The sequence below is a fragment of the Betta splendens genome, chromosome 11 (assembly GCF_900634795.4).
Source record: "Betta splendens chromosome 11, fBetSpl5.4, whole genome shotgun sequence".
Taxonomy (NCBI): domain Eukaryota; kingdom Metazoa; phylum Chordata; class Actinopteri; order Anabantiformes; family Osphronemidae; genus Betta; species Betta splendens.
This window is the reverse complement of record NC_040891.2, coordinates 13,020,687-13,037,644: the sequence shown is the minus strand read 5'-3', so window position 1 is coordinate 13,037,644 and position 16,958 is coordinate 13,020,687. Positions and strand designations below refer to the sequence as shown.

At 45.9% G+C, this 16,958-nt stretch overlaps 1 protein-coding gene and 2 long non-coding RNA genes across 23 annotated transcripts in view; 2 read left to right on the top strand and 1 right to left on the bottom strand.

The window, feature by feature from the left end:
* The first annotated feature begins 9 nt into the window (after positions 1-9).
* On the top strand, positions 10-3,129 carry cdca8 (cell division cycle associated 8). Of its 3 annotated transcripts, none has more exons than XM_029167947.3 (11): positions 10-154; positions 415-545; positions 832-960; positions 1,208-1,248; positions 1,382-1,457; positions 1,540-1,607; positions 1,725-1,807; positions 1,893-1,991; positions 2,164-2,293; positions 2,458-2,544; positions 2,668-3,129. In XM_029167947.3, the coding sequence occupies exons 2-11, from the start codon at positions 455-457 to the stop codon at positions 2,701-2,703; spliced, it is 840 nt and encodes a 279-aa protein (XP_029023780.1). In that variant the 5' UTR covers positions 10-154; positions 415-454; the 3' UTR covers positions 2,704-3,129. The 3 variants fall into 3 exon arrangements, with proteins under 3 accessions (XP_029023780.1, XP_029023778.1, XP_029023779.1); XM_029167945.3 differs by having other exon boundaries at positions 11-154; positions 1,379-1,457; XM_029167946.3 differs by having other exon boundaries at positions 16-154; positions 453-545; positions 1,379-1,457.
* On the bottom strand, positions 2,809-14,514 carry LOC114866228 (uncharacterized). 4 transcript variants are annotated; one of them, XR_008696043.1, is made up of 5 exons: positions 14,375-14,514; positions 12,474-12,524; positions 11,309-11,417; positions 8,223-8,494; positions 2,809-7,844 (listed from the first exon to the last, which is right to left on the bottom strand). It is a non-coding gene; the product is annotated as an uncharacterized LOC114866228 (long non-coding RNA). The 4 variants fall into 4 exon arrangements; XR_005898292.2 differs by lacking the exon at positions 14,375-14,514 and adding an exon at positions 13,882-14,012; XR_005898291.2 differs by lacking the exon at positions 14,375-14,514 and adding an exon at positions 13,882-14,012 and having other exon boundaries at positions 2,809-4,198.
* LOC114866226 (uncharacterized) overlaps positions 13,473-16,958 on the top strand; it is a 74,555-nt gene continuing 71,069 nt past the window's right edge. For 8 of the 16 annotated variants that reach the window (XR_008696033.1, XR_008696034.1, XR_008696032.1 and 5 more), the window contains exons 1-2: positions 13,484-13,618; positions 13,704-13,745. This is a non-coding gene — a long non-coding RNA (uncharacterized LOC114866226). Of the gene's footprint in view, positions 13,806-16,958 lie in introns of all 16 variants that reach the window. The other 8 variants (XR_008696036.1, XR_008696035.1, XR_008696031.1 and 5 more) reach the window with 8 other exon arrangements.

Sequence of the window (16,958 nt, the reverse complement as noted above, 5' to 3'; positions counted from 1 at the left end):
GAGCGGATAACGTCAGGTGACGCAATAAAAAGCGTGTTTCCCCATTGGTTGATTTTGGCCGTTGGCTCCTCCCCGCGGGAAGATTTGAAAAACGCAGAAAAAACGAAGAATCAGAAGTTCGGTGTTTGACGGAGGAGGACAACACAGAATTTAGGTAAATAAACTGTGTTTTATCTTATGAATACTTTTTATTTAGTTAGATCTATCGATAATATTAACATGCTGCCTTTATTGTGGCGCAAATTCAGAGCGTTTTTAGTCCCTTAGCTAGCTGAGCCTCTGAGTTAGCATAATCTATTCGTTAGCTCACTAACGTTAGCTGCATCAAAGGATAGCTGGCGTTAGCAAAATGCTGTTTTTTCTAAAGTTGTCGAGCATTTATAACACAATCTGATGTATTTTTTCTGTTTACAGGTCTGCTTACATTTACTCGTTTGTTGCCTCTCACGCAGCCATGGCCCCCAGGAAAGGCACCACCAGAAAACGGAAAAACAACGCCAAGGCTGCCAAGGTGGAGGCGTTTCTGGACGACTTCAACAGCGAAGGTAAATGCGTGTTTTTGTTTCTTGTATTCATACAGTTACTATTGCCATTATAATCTTTTAATAACTTTTAGCTCAGTGCATTTCTTTATACATTGAACGTTTCTCAGACAGCCGTTCGGTTCATGTAGACGTAGGAAACTGATTACCCATTATCCATGCAGGCATATGTTAATACGACCAGGACAATGAAGGGAAGCATTTAAATGATTCAGTGTGAAGCCGGTTCTATTTACAGAATCAATCTAATCTGTGTTGTCAATAACTCTGCATCACCTTGTTTTCACAGTCAAGACCAGAGTTGAACACATGAAAGAGAAGCTCAAACATATGTTGAAGGATGTTGACAACAGCTACAACATGGCATTAATTAAGCTCCCTGTGACCGTTAGGAAGATGCTGTGGGTGGAGTATTTCAGTAAGTTGTCACAAAACCACATTCCTTTCATTAAAACCAAACCGCTCTAATGCTACAATGAGGATGTTTTCTATTATTCTAAGCAGTGACTCAAATAAAGCACCTGCCAACTTAAATGTATGTTTTAGTTCAGACCTCTAAGACCTTTGAATCATGGGATACACAAGTATTAAATAGCCAGTGTCTTGAAATCATTTCGGGCCTTCTGAATCTAGTGACACTGTGTAATTAATGTTTGTCCTCACAGAATTTGAGAAACCAAACTTCCCAGATGCAGAGAATGTAAAGGTGAGTTTGATTTTTTTGGCTGTAATCTTCACGATTCACATGTGTGGTGTATGTTTTAACAACCTGGAGATAAAGATCTTACGACGTCATACAGCAGCACTTGGTTTAACCTCTTAACAACCTCTATTAGCAGAGTGAGGAAGAAGCTGCTGCAGTGAAGATAATCGAGGAAGAAGATCACGAAGTCCTTCTAAAATCAGTCAAAAAAAGTATGTGAAAACCTATTTTTTCCTACTTTTAGTACATGTTTGACTTTTTTATTTGATCTTATTCATTTTGTCTAAAATGCAGAGTCAAAGAAAAAACGTGATGTCAAATCCAATTTGGAGGATGAAAACACTCCAAGCACAGTGAGGAAGGTAGGCGTTGACTTGTGTTCTCAGGCAGAAATTAATACACAACTGAGTGTCAAAAAGCTGTGTATGTTTTCTCTGGGAAGTGCCTGTTGTGTCGTTAAATACATTCTTTTAATTTAGACGAGAGCTGCTAAAAAACCCCCAACAACATCAAGAAGAGCCAAAGCCTTGTCCGTCAACAAGGAGAACACAGCCATCAGACGGTTAGCACACTTTGCTCAGTGTTTAATGATTTTTCAGCCTTAAGACCATGCTAATGAGGTATTAAACACATCTGTCTGGATTTAGATCCACCAGGAAGCCCTTGGTCACGCCCGCTAGAAGTGTTCTGGATTGTTCATTGATGATGGGCTCCACTCCTCTAGTCACGCCTCGCTTTGACCCGAGGTAAGTATAACAGCAGTGTATCCACTGGGTTAGCTGGAACCAGCAGTGTATCCACTGGGTTAGCTGGAACCAGCAGTGTATCCACTGCGTTAGTGGGAACCAGTATATTTAACGCCTAAAAGGCACTTGGGCTGACGTTTTTTACATTCCATTCATGTCCTTCATTCCTTAGGCTTCCTAAGACCCCTGCTGTGAGAGTTCCCCGCCACAAAGAGAGGGTCTATAGCATTTCGGTTAATGGCTCTCCAATTGCAGCCGGCAGTGAGGACATTGTCATCAACGTTCCCATCGGCAACGGGGAGGTGGGTGCAGAGAATGTTTTTATTCGTAACCCTGCAATTAAACTGCACGTACTTTTAAATGTTTAAGACGTTGGTGAGTAATTATGTTGAGAGTAGATGTTGAGAATGTTTATGTGGCTTCTGACATGGGCTCCTAACTCCCACTTGTCTTGTGTTTAATCCAGAGCATTCAGCTGTTGGCCAGTCAGATGGACTCAGTGGACCTGTCTCAGCTGGATGAAACGGCTTGTAAGAGCCTTCGGCTGCTGCAGGTATGTTGCTTACAGTGTTGTTCTACAGCACAGCCTGTTCCCGTCAGGTTCTGGTGTAGCTGTTAAAATGTGACATTAAATTACGCTCTCATTCTCACTGTATTTTAATTTTTGCTTCCACAGAATCGCCTCACAACCCTGTGCTCAAAACCAGAGTGATCTCATGTATATATTTGGGCTTTTGTAAGATAATTTCTTATTTGTCAGACTGAATGTGTCCAGTCTGTTTGTTGGACTGAATGTGTCCAGTCCTTGTCAGAGCAGTTTGTCTTTTTTTTTTTTTTATGCTTTTTATGCTTTTGAGCAAATACACTTTTACCATAGCACTAAATGTGTATAATGTTTTCTGTTTTATTCTGATTTTTTTTTCTTTTCTCTCATTTGATTTGCTGTAGTGGACCGTTGGGCTGTGTACCTTTGCCGAATGAGCAGCAGGTGGCAGCATTTTCCCACAGACTGTTTAGTGATCAGCGTCTCTCCTGATCTTCCTGTTAAGTCGAAATAGATTTAAGCCCCTTGTTTTGAGTTTTCTAACATAGTGTGGGAGAAAATAAAAAGATCTGTGCTGTACAGGTTTTAATAAGGTCCTGCTGGAGGAGTCCGCTTTGCCTTTGCCCTCTCTGAAGTCATATTTCTGTCCAACTTTTTTGCTTAGGAAGAAGTTCCTGTTGTCCTTTAGCGACTTTGTTTACACAGAGGGACGTTGGCGGGTCACATGACTCTGTGTTGGCAGGAAGTGGCTGTGTTTCCCTGCTCCTGGCACGGGGACCTGCGCTCTCTGACCTTCGGGACATCATAACTCTGCCAATTAGAAGCTTGTTAGGCTTATTTAGGGCTGATGAGCTCGTTAGCGCTTCCACCTGGGACGGTGAACTGGGTCAGGCTGGGTCTCGCCTTCGCCACATCCAGACAAGCATAACTCTTTGCTATTCCTGTTGGATTCTTATGCATCATATGCTACGGAAACCCAGCTTCGGATCCCTGTGCCCCCAGCTGCAGCCGGCCCGCTCCCTTCCATCTGTAGCCGTCTTAAGCGCTTCATCATCTGCTGTCTCGCGCTGTGCGAACTGTGCTGCAGAGGTAAAGACCAAGTTCTGCATCGTTACAAACGACAGATGTTGTGGTCAACAGTGCATGCAGTTCATCTCCCTCGTTAGCGGAGAACTGAGCCCTCGCGCACCTGCTCTACATATTATAGAATTTTCCTGGTGTTGCCTCAGAAAGAATTGGACCTCCTCTTTTTTTTTTTTTTTCTAGGTGGGTGGAAAATTGCCATTTTGCACGGATGGCTTAGTTTTCAGTAAGCACGCAGGCAGTGGCGCAGTGACAGGTGCGGTATGGATGGGGCGGATTTTGAGGTCACAGAGCAGCGCCGCTACATAAATCATCTGCTGAGATGTTCAGGATGCGGAACTGGAACCCGGGATAATGGGAGGGAGAGACGGCGCAGAGATGCTTCGACACGTATCAAACCAGCATTAGCACCAATTCCGTGCTGTGTGACTCGCCGGCTTCGGAGGAATTCCCTGAAGACCGGACGTCTGAAGCCACACGGATGCAGGGAGGACCGGAGCAGAGCCGGGCCCTAAGCGTTCGCTGCTGGAACGCCACGCGGTTCCTTCCACGGGCTCCACACCCGCGCCTTCCGCTGCCTCTGTAACACAAACACGGCTCACATCAGTGCAGCATATTCCTCACCAAAGCCTGTTTTCCCCTCAGACGGCTGGGGCCTAAGTTAATTGAGCCCCCAGACCTGGGGAAACAGCCAAATTTCCTTCCAAGACAAATGAACCTGGCAGAGGCATGTTCTCCCAGCGAAATTAATTCTCTGCTGCGTCGAGGCCTCCTATAAATCCCATCCGTCAAGAGCTCCTCTAATCGATTTATTCACGTGCCCACACCTCCATCTGCCACCGTCTCGCACTCCATTCATACGGAGCCAGCCAGGGGTCAAGACTCATCCTTCGCTAAGTCGGTTTGTCAGCACAAACCGAGGAGCGCTACGAGCATGCGAGCTGATGGTAACGCCAAGTGGCACAAGGGGAAGAGGTGAATGGCAGCGATGGCCCCACATGATGCTTCGTGGGCGTGTGACTGGAGGCCGGCGAGCGGCGGCCACGGGCTTCAGACGCTGCGTTCGCCTGGAAGCGCTCACCCGACCCCCGTCCCGTCACTGAGGCTGGACTCAAAACAAGCGCTTTGCATCTCGTTAGGCGCAAATAACAGGCAGGGCAACGGAGCAGGGATAAAATAAAATGAGTTCTCATCATTCATTACCTCCATCAAAGGAAAAGAAAGAAAGTGACCATAAAATGAAAGTTGGAGCAACGGCTGGGATTGCCTTTGAGAAATAATTAAAGCCTCTTTGAAATGCTCCCCAGCCTCCGGGAAAAATCCCCATCTTCTGTATAGGCTGCAATTGATGTTTGGTTTACCAGCCCCTCTGTATAAAGCAGACCTTCAATAAACTATATCACCCTATTTGTGAGAGTAATACAGCCCAGTGCAGTCCTCAATTAGGTATAAATGACACAGCAAATTGGAAAATTAGGAGGAGAGGTAAGGATAATTTGCTCCAAAACAGGCTAAAACCAATTTATTAGCAGATCGGGAAGGAGACAAAGGGTCCGTTTGTGTCCTCCAACAGAAAATCCCACTTTAAGTTCAGACGCCTTAGCGTTCACCTTGTCGCAGGCTGTTACTCGGAGGCCGATCGCATCATTTGTTATGACTGCTTGTTTATACAGTGTGGATTTATAGGTTGCGCTAATGGGCGAAGCGTGAGGGGGGTGCGAGAGGCTTTCTGATCATCAGCTGTTACCGCGGCAACGCGGAGGTCACTGGCGTGCGTGGAGGTCACGGCCGCGTGTGTGCGTGCGTGTGTGTGGTGTGGTTTTAAAGCCCCGCTGGGACTGATGCCTTCAACACGTCACGTCTGCTCATAAATGTGTGCTTGAACAAGGTTCTGGTCTGATCTCATGCTTTTCTTGCATCCGTGTTGCATTCTTCCGTATTTCCCTGAACCAGAGACAAGCTGACACGTTTCCATTTAGCTTTTAAAGCACCCGGTGGTGTTTCCAGCGACTAAACCGAGCTGACACTCTTATTTAGGAAGGCTCTGAACTCTGACGCTGCAATGAGTTCGCTTCGCTTCCGTTACTGTTTTGATTTCGGCCTCTGTAAAAGTTGACATTTCCTCAAAGTGCTGCCGCCGCCGGACCTCCAGCTCTGCTGCTCGGCTCCGGCTCCTGCTCCACAATATTCCTTTAAGCGCTCCCCTGAGTGTGATTTTACGGGATGTCGTTCCCACCGGTGCTGCACAGACACACAGCACCTGCTTCTGGTCCCCTGCGTTTGTCCCGTGCTGTGATCCTGGACTCAGGACGACGCAGGGATGATGATGAAGATGATGAAGATGATGCTGATGATGCTGATGCTGTGAGACTCTGGCGACAAACACACCGAGGAGCACCCGCCTCTCCTCACTTCAAACCTACAAGGTGGAATAAGTTCAGGATCAATTTGTCTTCATTTCCTGCCTCTGTTTTTATTAGATGCAGCGGTGAGTGATGCGATTAGAGCAGCGAGGCTGCCTCGTCCCACGCTGCGTGAGGCACAACACAACGCGTTTCAGCGCATGCGGCCTACAGACAGGCCTTATTAACTGCTGCACTGGACATATGACAGCGGGTTCAGACACATGTGCAGCAGGAGCAGATCCGTGAGCGCTGAAGCAGCATCACGAGGGAGCGTCCAGGCCTTTCACCAAACAGTCACGCTGCAGACAAACACGCGCCAAAGACAATTTCAAAACTCCTAAACATCGTCCTGAAAGGAGCTTCTTTACTCGGTACAAGTCGCCCGTCGATAAATCGCTGCCCATGAAGAGAGGAGGTATTTGACTTTCTAACTCCGCGAGCCGGGCTGAACATTGTGCACTTATTGATTCAGAGTCTCCCATTGTAATGGTAGTTTCTCCCTGAGAGCGGGAATGAAGGCTTGTCAGAAGAAATAACACCATGAATAAAAGCTCCCCGCGCCTTTGAAGGAATAGTTTGCGTTGCAGAAACACACGTTTCACAACTTAGCTCAGTTTTAAGCCGAGAGGTCGATGTCAGAGTAGTAGGATACGAGATGACACCTTTTCTCATCGTAATCAATGCTGCTCGAGCTTCTGGTCCCAGTTTCGTGTTGATGTAATAATACTGATTAGTGGGTTTTCAAGAGTCACTGTGGTTGAACTCAGAGACACACACACACACACACACACACAGTGACGACAGGCTGCTGGGCCATCACTTTGCTGATGATGCGTCTCCGGAGCGGAAATCCAGCGGCAGCGGCGGCGAGTGAAAACGCTGACCTTGCTGTAAGCGGCGCCGCTGTCATGCATCACAGAGCTGTCGACCTTCAGGCCCTCGCGCCGGCTTGGTCGGCCGCGCAAAACGTGCAAAGTGTCTCTAAGTGCTCGGGCCTCGACTCTCTGCAGCAGGTGCTTATTTCCGCGTCCGCTGTTTCTGGGAACAACTCATAACGTTAAACAAGCAGCAGAAACACTGTGACTGTTGAACCCAGTCGCCGACTTGATGATTTTTATTTCCTGCATCGTCACATTAACATCATTTCCTCTTGAAGCCTTGAAGCGGATCCTTAAAAGAATTCAGCCGGTGGCTTTTAAAATATCTTGAGCCAACGTTTCAACAGTTACATTGCACTCGTGTTCATGCTTTGCACGTCTTTGTTTGTCTGCACAAATGACTTTAGCTCCTCCAACATGCGCTCGAAGCAGAAGCTGCACAGGAGCAGCTCCTCATTTGCATCACGGACGGCTCGGTTCTGACGCCGCCGTGACAGCGGGAGCATCAGCATATCCACGTGTGTTTGTTTGTCCGGGGTGTGTGTGTGTGTGAGCGGGTCCGGCTCGTGTGTGTGTGTGTGTGTGTGTGTGTGTGTGTGTGTGTGTGTGTGTGTGTGTGTGTGTGTGTGTGTGTGTGTGTGTGTGTGTGTGTGTGTGTGAGCGGGTCCGGCTCGTGTGTGTGTGTGTGTGTGTGTGTGTGTGTGTATGAGCAGTACGTCAGCAGCTAAACAGGTTCTCCACACATTACTTGTTCTGTTCTGTTCTGTTCTGTTCTGTTCTGTCCTGTTCTGGCAGCAGCCTCTGTCGACATGGCCGTCGGTGTAAAACCAGATGTATTTTCCTCACAGCGGAGCCCAGAAGAATCAGACATCGTGGGAAACGCTGAGATGCAAATTTCGCTCTCCCTTTTAGCTGCTGAAGCCAGATCCTGTGTGCTGCAACGCTGATGCGAGTTAAATTGTTAAATTGAGTTAGAATCGTGAGGCAGCGTCTCAGGTGTGTCTGCTCTGAGACACTGCTTCACTCCTGCAAATTAATGCAGCACCGGAATGAGCCGAAAATCATAATATGGATATTTTTCTACTGAAAATCATTGTAATCTATGTGGTCAGATCATTAGGACTAAAGCTGTTAATATGAAACAGATGCAGCGTGTGGGGTCTGGATGAAATCTACCAGTTACTGCCTAAAATCAGAGCTAAAAGGACTGAACGTCACATGCTCATAATATGTGTCGTAAATTACTGGTGTTTAAATGGTCATAATATGTGTGTGGTGGTTTCACGTTATAAAGATGCAGAGAAGTGTTTCTGCCTCTCACCGAGGATGACGTCGTGTGGGATCAAACAAAGGAACCTGAGCCTGACGTGAAGCTGCAGCAGTTTGACACTGTGTTGCCTGAGGCGCTGAGGTCTCCTCTCGCCCCGAAGCCACGGGTAAAAGGCACCGTAGACATCCCTGGAAACAACAGGCGCTTGACGAGCAGGTTCAAAGGTCACAGGCGTCTCCAGCACACGTCAGACCATGAAATCAAGCCCCCTGGTTTAGTTTGTATTGTCTGAACTGGGTTTGGGGTTTGGACTCAGGCCGGTTCTGTCACAGATCGTCACAAAAAGCACAGAAATGAGCCGTTACGGAGGTTTGATTGACAGGCGGATAAGGGCGCACGCGTGGATTGGCAGCGGCGAGAGCGACGCAGCTGTGACGTGGAGGCGCGCGCAGCCTGACACAGACGCAGCCGTGACCTTGTTCGCGAAGCGCAGCTCGCTGCGCGGCGACGCACTGCGCCGGGAGGCGCCAGCGCGCGGCGGGGACCGAGTCACGTGATCCCGCGAGCGCTAACGAGGCTCGGGCGAAGCGCGCTTCGGGGCGCGGCGCTCGTGGACATTCCTTACACCACTCGAGCGCGTGGCGTGAGCTGGTGGAGTATTTCAGTATCGATTGGAGGCTGAGCCCTGTAGCAGTTTTAATACAGAATCAATTCACGTCAGGGCGACTGTATGTGAAGAGGAGCGCTGAGTGTCAGGCGCAGGTAATGAAAGGAAATTGTTCGCTGTCACATATGACCTTATTACCAGGCTGGGTTTAGACAGGGCGCCCTGTTTGCAGGTTATGACTGAAGGTGTAATCATTAATTGTAGCACACGCTGCAGGGGACTGACGCCAAATAAATCTTATCAACACAAACGGGGAGGGTGGAGTTTTAGATTGGAAATAATCAGATCAATGGTAAAGTCCAATGATTATTATTTTGATTATACAAGGTGCAAATTTATGTATCTATAAAATAAAATCTTTCATGTGATGTATTTCTTGCCTCGCTTCTATCCTTATTTGTCTCCAATCCCCTGATATCTCGGTGGCTTTATTACACAGCTGAGTCTATCTTTGAAGGAATCAAGGCAATAAAAGGCTTTATTTACTCTTATCTGGAGCAGGAGTCCCCAAAACTCCACACTATAATATAGACCGAGACACTTTCAACAGGCAGCCTGCAAAAGGTATTTTCATTTATTAAAAAAGTCTTATTTCTTGTCACTGTGCATTGCACATTATTGCAGCAGATTTCTTGGAGGGAGTCATTTCCCATGAGTGGTTGAAGCTAATGGAGGGAAGGCGCTGAGAGGAGCTGGAATGAAACTTCATGTTGCCAAATCAGGCCAAGCCTTTGACCACTTAATAATGAAAAGCAATTACAATCAGACGCAGCGGGGGACTTTGTTTGTCCCCTGTTATTTATCCGTCCTGGAAGTTTAATGTATGTTGTCAAAGACGCTTTTGAGCAACGCTTTGTGTTTCGGAGTCGCACTCGCTTCACTGTCAGGTTTTATAAGCAGCGATACTTCAGCTGCTGAAAACCTGCTGACACAGACTCGTTGCTTTCATGAGCATAAAGTCGCATTTAGTTCATAATAAACGTAATTACATTGTCATTATATGTATTTTAAGATGATGAATACATTTAACATTGGCGCTAAGGGACCCTCTGGAGCGGTCTACATCTTGGACCATATAGCGTCGTTAACATTAGCTGTCGGTAATGAGTCCACCTGACGCTGCGCCCACTCAGAGCAGACCTGGTTACAATGGGATGAGTGGCACGCGGCGACTCTGTGCGACCTTGGCGGTTTTGGAGCCTCGCGTGCAGACGCACAGACGTTTAAACGCGAATGTGTGAGTTGTGATAAGCACCGTAGCGCTTCCCGCCAGGCGTGATGGATGGCGCGAGCCCCTCGCAGCACGACTCTTTCGCGGGCCTTCCATGTCGTCTCGCGGGCGGCGGGCGGCGTGCGGGGATGAAGGTCACCTCACAACCCACACAAAGTGTCTAATTTCCTGTGTGAAACGCGGGTTAAACTGCTCCGTTGTCACGATGGCGCTGCTGAAGGGTCGGCGCGAGCGGCGGCCGGTAGCATGAAGCGCGCCTCGGGAGCCCGCAGCCCTGGGGGCGATGTTGATCCAGCGCGTCTTCTGAGCCGTAGGCGCTCAGAAACACGCCTCGCTCGCTGCCTGACGCCTCCTGAGCACAAACACACACTTTACCTTGACGGCCCGTTCTCTGTGAAGTCACAAAGCTGCAATATGAATAGAGGCGATCGTAGTGTTCAGCCCCAGAGGTCTGAGTCCCAATAACCTGCAATTTGGTCCCTAGGAAATACGTGTTATCGCGGGCTTTTGTTGTCCTTGGACTGTTTCTGGGAATGGAGCCCTTCCGTCCCCTCTTTCAAGCTGGGATGACTGAGATCTGTGCCCTTCATGCAAATATCCCCCCGTGATGCGGCGTTTCAGAACAAAGAGGGCCCATATCTGCTGGACCGCCAATGCTCCGGCCCTCGGGTTGTGACATTCACCACGGGAATTCACAGGCAGAAAAGAAAAAGGAGCCACAAAGAAGTGGAAGATGGAGAGAGGAGATGTAGAACAGAGACAAACATCCACTTCTTTATCCCTAAACTAACAGAGGCCACAGAAGCCACAGCTTCATTAGTTTGCTGTTGGTGATTGGATCAACGTCTTAAAGATGATAAAGATTAGATCTGCTGAGAGTGAAATGCCAGGTGGATTTCATATTCAAGTTGGAATGTTGCTTTGTTTGCACTGCGACACTGACTGCAGCTTTCACACACATAGTTGGGCTAAAATTACAGGAATAATATCATAAAATGAGCTACATGTTTTCTATTTTAAATATCTTTAAGAGAATGTATAAAATATGATTTACTCCTGATTTAAGTTCAGTTTGCTGTGGTTGGACATTTCTGACCTCTCACACAGCTCCTTCCTACATCAGCCTCCTATACCGCCCTCCTCACCAGCCCTGACCCAGAACGACGATAGCGAGGCTATCAGTCCATGTCCGACCACACAGGCTGGTCCCGTTCCTCTAAATCCCAGTCAATCACTCACCTCTGTATCGCACGCTCCCAGATGGCAGTCACCACCTTAGCGCCGTCCCAATCTATCATCCGTCTGACTCTGAGCGGCAGTATGAAAGGTCCGTCACGGTGGGTTTTAACTGCAAACACACAAAGCTGCCGAGGAACAGGCTCGGGCTGCAGGGCCCAAAGCTGGCGACCTTTGACCTAACCCAGTGCACTGTCCCTTACTAAAACCTCCTCACCCTGGAGAAGAGGTTGTATACAACCTCTCTCAGCAATTTCTATCTGTCCTTCTAAATGACTGTGAAGGAAATCACACAGTACTAACAGCCAGTGACTTTTTCAAGTGCACTGTAAAGTTGGTGATACACAGTATATTTTTTTACAACTTTTCTATTATGTGGTCATCTAAACAATTTCAGCTGCTGTAATTAATATAAGACAATACAAAACAATACCGCAGGGTACTGTTTTTAAAGGTTGCAAACATAATAAATAACTGTAATAATAAAGACGTCCTCGTTCTCAAATGGAGTTGCCAAATGTTTATTTTGTTCATAAGTGAAAACTGGAAACGACCTGCAGATCTTTTGTCGACATTAAATGCCGTAAAACCAAATAAAGTGGTAGTAGTAATAATCGTAAAAGTAAAAAGTATACTTTGTGAAGCCATTGTAATAAAGCTTCTTTGTAAACATATAAAACGAAAATACACTTAAGGAAATATTTCAGCATTTATGTATGAATAAAAAAATGCTGTGTTTGTACCAACGGTTGTGGGGCTGATTGTTTCCAGTTTAATCACACTTTTACCATAAGCAGTGCCACTGACTGTTCAGGTCATTGAGGAAAACACCTTATCTCTTTTCATGGTTTCTTATTCTGTAGAAATACTAAGTGTTTTAACAATTTTCAGGAGGAACAGAAAATGTTTTATAGTAAATGTAAGTGCTCAAAGATGATTAAAGTGCTTCCGAGTTGTTTTTGTGTGCACAACAGGAGCAAATATTTAGATAACCTAAAATCATTCCTAAACTACTTCTAGCCTGCAGGTACTTATATATGTATATAAACACACACATAAATGCATACGGGTGCACGTTCTCCACCTCTGCGTCATATCACTAAACTCTATATGGGTCCCTCTCGCTGGCCACGGCCCATTTATTACTTTAATAAACAGCCAAGCTGACCTTGTTGTCATGATCCTGTCCCCTGTCCCAGTTCAATCCCTGGAGCCATGCCTGCATGCAAACACAGGGTGTAAATCATCAGTGAATGAATAAGGCTGAGGGCCTTTCAACTCTCTATGACCTTTATTTAGGGGGATGTTGCTGAAATGCCTTGATAGGAACTCAGTGTCCTCTGTGCATGAATTAAACACGGTTTCATAATAAGAAGGATGGAGGATATGCAGGGATGTGGGGGAGAGCTGTTATTAATTGGACTGGATGTTCCACGGGCATCAGCAAAACGTCCATGTTCCCGTCGTCTCATTACTGTCCAGCTTCTTCAGCAGCTTTCAGACGCTTGAAGTTTCTAACCTGTTACTGCTTAAAGTTTAATAGAGAAAATTAAAAATACATCTCACCCGAACAAGAATAACTTATACCAAGGTTTTGGAGATTTTTTTCGCATCCTTATTTTTGGTCAGTTTATTTAGAGTTGCTGAAGGGCATCGGGCTGATTTAAACTTGAACTACTCTCTTGCAGTAAATCTAGTATCGTTTCTGGCGATTAGTCCATTAGATGCTGCAGTTTGCCTGAAGGTGCGGCAACAAGTCACGTAAGACCTGAATGCATTATTCTGGGTCAAACTGACTTTATTTTTGTTTAGATGCGCCTCTGTTGTTCTGTTGTTACCATGACAACGGCACGTCTTTCTATTATTTTTTTCTAAATTTTCCATTATTGTTTTGTAAAAATTTGATGTAATAATAAATAATTTACTTGAACACATGTAAGCTAAATTAATTCTGTGACCTCCTCATGAAAAATAATTACATCTGGTTTAGAGTTAAAGCTAAGGAGGCACTGAGAAGCAGTTAGTTAAGGAATTCATTTACAAATTATAATAGCCGTTGGGTAAAAAATATTATAATTGAGATGGCTTGAGAATAAAACATCGCCGTAATTTTTTTTTATTTACCTTTATTGATTTCAAAGGTGTCAACCCAGGATTAGCTCGTTAGCTAAATTATTAGCTGAATGGTGGCTAATGCGGACTGTCTCACCACAGCCACGTTGAGTGTTTGCGGGTTAAACAGTCAGAACGTGGCCTCTTCTTAAAATACCTCTCCTCTGAAAACCTCTCACGTGCTCGCACGAACACAAGTAGGTAAGAGACTGAACGTTATTTTAACCAAACAACGCAGCGTCTGGAAGCTAATTGCAACGGCTAACGTGCTGATGTTTGCTAGCAGACGAGCAGGAGCACGTTCAGACAGACAGGCGATCGGTTCAAAGTAGGTAAAACACCGTGTTACACATACTCCTTATGCCTGTTTATGCTGATACAGATCCTGGTAAGTTTAACTAGAATATTGTGTTCCAACATAAGAAAGAACATGAGTCAGAGTGTGAGTCAGAGACACAACGTACAAGTGTTTAGTGCGAGCTCCTGACGTCCTTCCAGAAAACTCGATAGATTGTGGGAGTCGTGAGCGTGAAACTTTGCCTCACTGTTATAGTTACATGTTTTACAGGACAATACATAATAGATGGAGAGCACGTCGACAGAATGCCCCGCCATAAACAAAAGGGAACAAAGTGTGGTATTTCTAGCGTATTGAATTGCATCCTTCAGACTGAGTCCTAATCTGTCTCACTTTGCTTCCTGCCTGATTGTTCACTGAACATTCACAGCAAACCACTCATCGGCTCAACTGCAACCCAGGAGCTGTCCAGCTCTAACACATTCTGTCTCCTGTCAGATTCTCTCAACACAGACTTTTTCCTGAGAAGTAACCTCTGACTACAAACTGCCTGTAAAAATAAATAAAGCCCAGCTGTGCTAAAAGTCCTATTGGCTAATCCACTTCCACCAGCTGATGTCATCCCTTTGATCTAAAGTGGTACAAGAACCCATCCTAACCTCCGCAGTGCTTGTCTCAGCTGCCGCTCTGTCTGGAACCGAATCCTTCACCTGCGCTTTAACTTTTCACTAAGCAGCCTTCTGTCTGTCCAGCGTTTTCCCCTGAATTCCTTATTAGTTGATACCTTCCTCTGCACCCATTGGCCTTGCAACACGTTCTGCTGTCTTTGTCTGCACATGGTCAGACGTGGACAGAGAGGTGGAGGCAGCAGCCTATTTATTTAAATACTTATTTATTGTACATGTTTCAGAGTAGGCGGAGCTGAGGGGAAATGTATTGAAATCTAATGAGTCATTACCTCTGCTTGTTATACTGGCTTGTCTGCTGAGACGAGACTTTGTGCTTTTATTTATCTTTTTATTTCTTTATGTAGCATTAAGGGAGGGTTTGAAAACCAGCAGGGCAGTGGCCCTTGAGCACCTCGTTGCAGACTCCAGGTTAAAGAGGTTAAAAAATGGTCTTGATTCACGTTAGACGTTAGACGTTGCTGCTGTAGTTGGTTGTTGTTGTAATTCCCTGACATCCTTTTCCCGAAACATCGTCTGTCAACCCTCTTCCTCCACCTCCACTTTTTTTCTTTTCTGTCTTGACCTCCAGTTACTTGCTAACAATGTGCAGACATTGCTTTATTTTGTGTTTTTCTGTTGTACGCTCCACTTTTTCACCTGACTCCTCTGCTTCTGCTCATCCCCCATAAGCGCCCAGCACCCCCTTCATCCTGTTTCTAACCCCTGACTCCCCCTGAAGGTGAAACCTGAGTGACTTTAATTGGCTGGTATCAATTAAATTCTGAAAGCACATGAACTCACAGGGGACAACTAAGCAGGCTTCTCTGCTGTTAGTTATCTCCAGCTCCCCCTCCTTTGCTTTCATGGACTCCCCAACACTGGTTCATTCTCACACATGGAATTGATGCCGTGCTCTCTAGCCAGCCAAATCCTCCCTTTCATACATGGCCATCTTTCTTCTCTGTGTACCCCTCTCTCTGTTTTTCCTATCTCTCTCTTCCTTATCCATTCCTGACGCCACTTTTAAATAGATCCCTGCGGCAGTGACTGAGCCAGACACGGCCTCCATCATGGGACCAAGAGGAGGCTAATGCCTTTTTAATGAGGCCTCGGCCACAATGTGACACAGTAAAGTGGCAGGAATCGGTGGCTGGTGAGCCCTTGGACCAGGGTATTTATCGCCTAAAACCCTCTGATCCACTGTGCCTGTAGGAGCGAGGGAGAGAGAGGTAGACAGAGAGTAGAAAGCGGGCAGAGGTCGGGGCTGGAGGCAAAAGTTACCAAGGCCCAAAAAATCAGGGAGCAAAAAGTGACCGAAGAGGAGGAAGAAAAATTGTATTGGACGAAAGAGAAATCAGTTGTGTTGTAAAACTAAACTTTATTGTTAGGACCAAAAACAGAAGAAGGGCAAGAAGAAAAATGACTGGTCATAAAGGCCGGTTCTTTATTTCTTTTTTGTTATCCTCTGCCCCCTCATCTTAAGAGCTGATACCTGTTTAGCATCCCACTGCTGATTGTCCCTGGAAGCTGCATAATGTGAAATCATAATACTAACCATTATGGTTCGACAGTAATTAATAATCCTCTATACATAGTGCTGCAGAACCCAAGAGAACGGCACTGAGAGTAGTTTGCCTCCAGTGAGGGAACTCACATTATTATATTCCCACTTCATCCAATATTAATGCCCACTGGGCCCAGTATTCTAATATGAGTTCTAGTGAAATGGCCTTAAGTGGCTGAATAGCAAATAAGATAGATTAGCAACAAAAGAAACCAGCTATTTCATTATTAACACAGATGATTGAAGATAATGGGCAGTGCCAAGGCATGAAATCAAAAGAGCTCTGAAGTGTGACTGGTGGTGTCTCCTTAAACTCCATTTTCGCTCCGGCCCTGAGCTTCCTCAGGACTTCAGTGGTGGTCTTTGATTTCAGCTGTTAAAAGGAAACATAAAGCTGATGCTCCAGCGATGAGTCGCTTGTTCTTTAGAGGCACAGTCGCATCAGGATAAAAGCTTTTTCTAGGTCATTACACTTTTTAAGAATAGACGAGGGAAATATTCCTCTTTGTGTAGAACTTCTATGTAAATTATGCAAAAACACGGTTACTGTTGGCAGTTGAGCCATGTTTGTAATGAAACAATATTGTTCTGAATTATAACCCAGGATCCACATAGATTAAGTTGATGCCACCGAGGCGAAGTTTATCCATTCTGCGTCTTCTCCATCAGAAGTTCTAAGCAGGCACTGCCACCAGAGACATAATGGTGTCCAGGGCAGAACCAAATGCCAGACAGCAGATAAGCTGTGAGACGGGCTTAGTGTTGGTGTTAGGATGGAAATCTATGTCCTTCAGTTTTATTCCAGACAGTCATAAATGTTGAACAAGTCTGAGGAGAGAAGAGATTAAGAGTGGCTAACAGTAGTGACTCTAGCTGCGGTAGCAGGGACCGTGCTTGGAGCCATAGATTCAAGGCCAAGGATGCTGAACGGAACGTGGCGTCCTTTCAGGGCTTTGACTTGTCTGTGTGTACATGTAATTTGTTATGCGCTGGTGGTGTTACTGCAGGATT

Excerpts from the sequence above, each read along its gene's own strand:
- cdca8 (XM_029167945.3), top strand. The coding sequence starts at position 455 with ATGGCCCCCAGGAAAGGCACCACCAGAAAACGGAAAAACAACGCCAAG. Across the intron at positions 1,608-1,724 it reads CTCCAAGCACAGTGAGGAAG|ACGAGAGCTGCTAAAAAACC; the intron begins GTAGGCGTTGAC and ends CTTTTAATTTAG. Across the intron at positions 2,545-2,667 it reads AGAGCCTTCGGCTGCTGCAG|AATCGCCTCACAACCCTGTG; the intron begins GTATGTTGCTTA and ends TTGCTTCCACAG.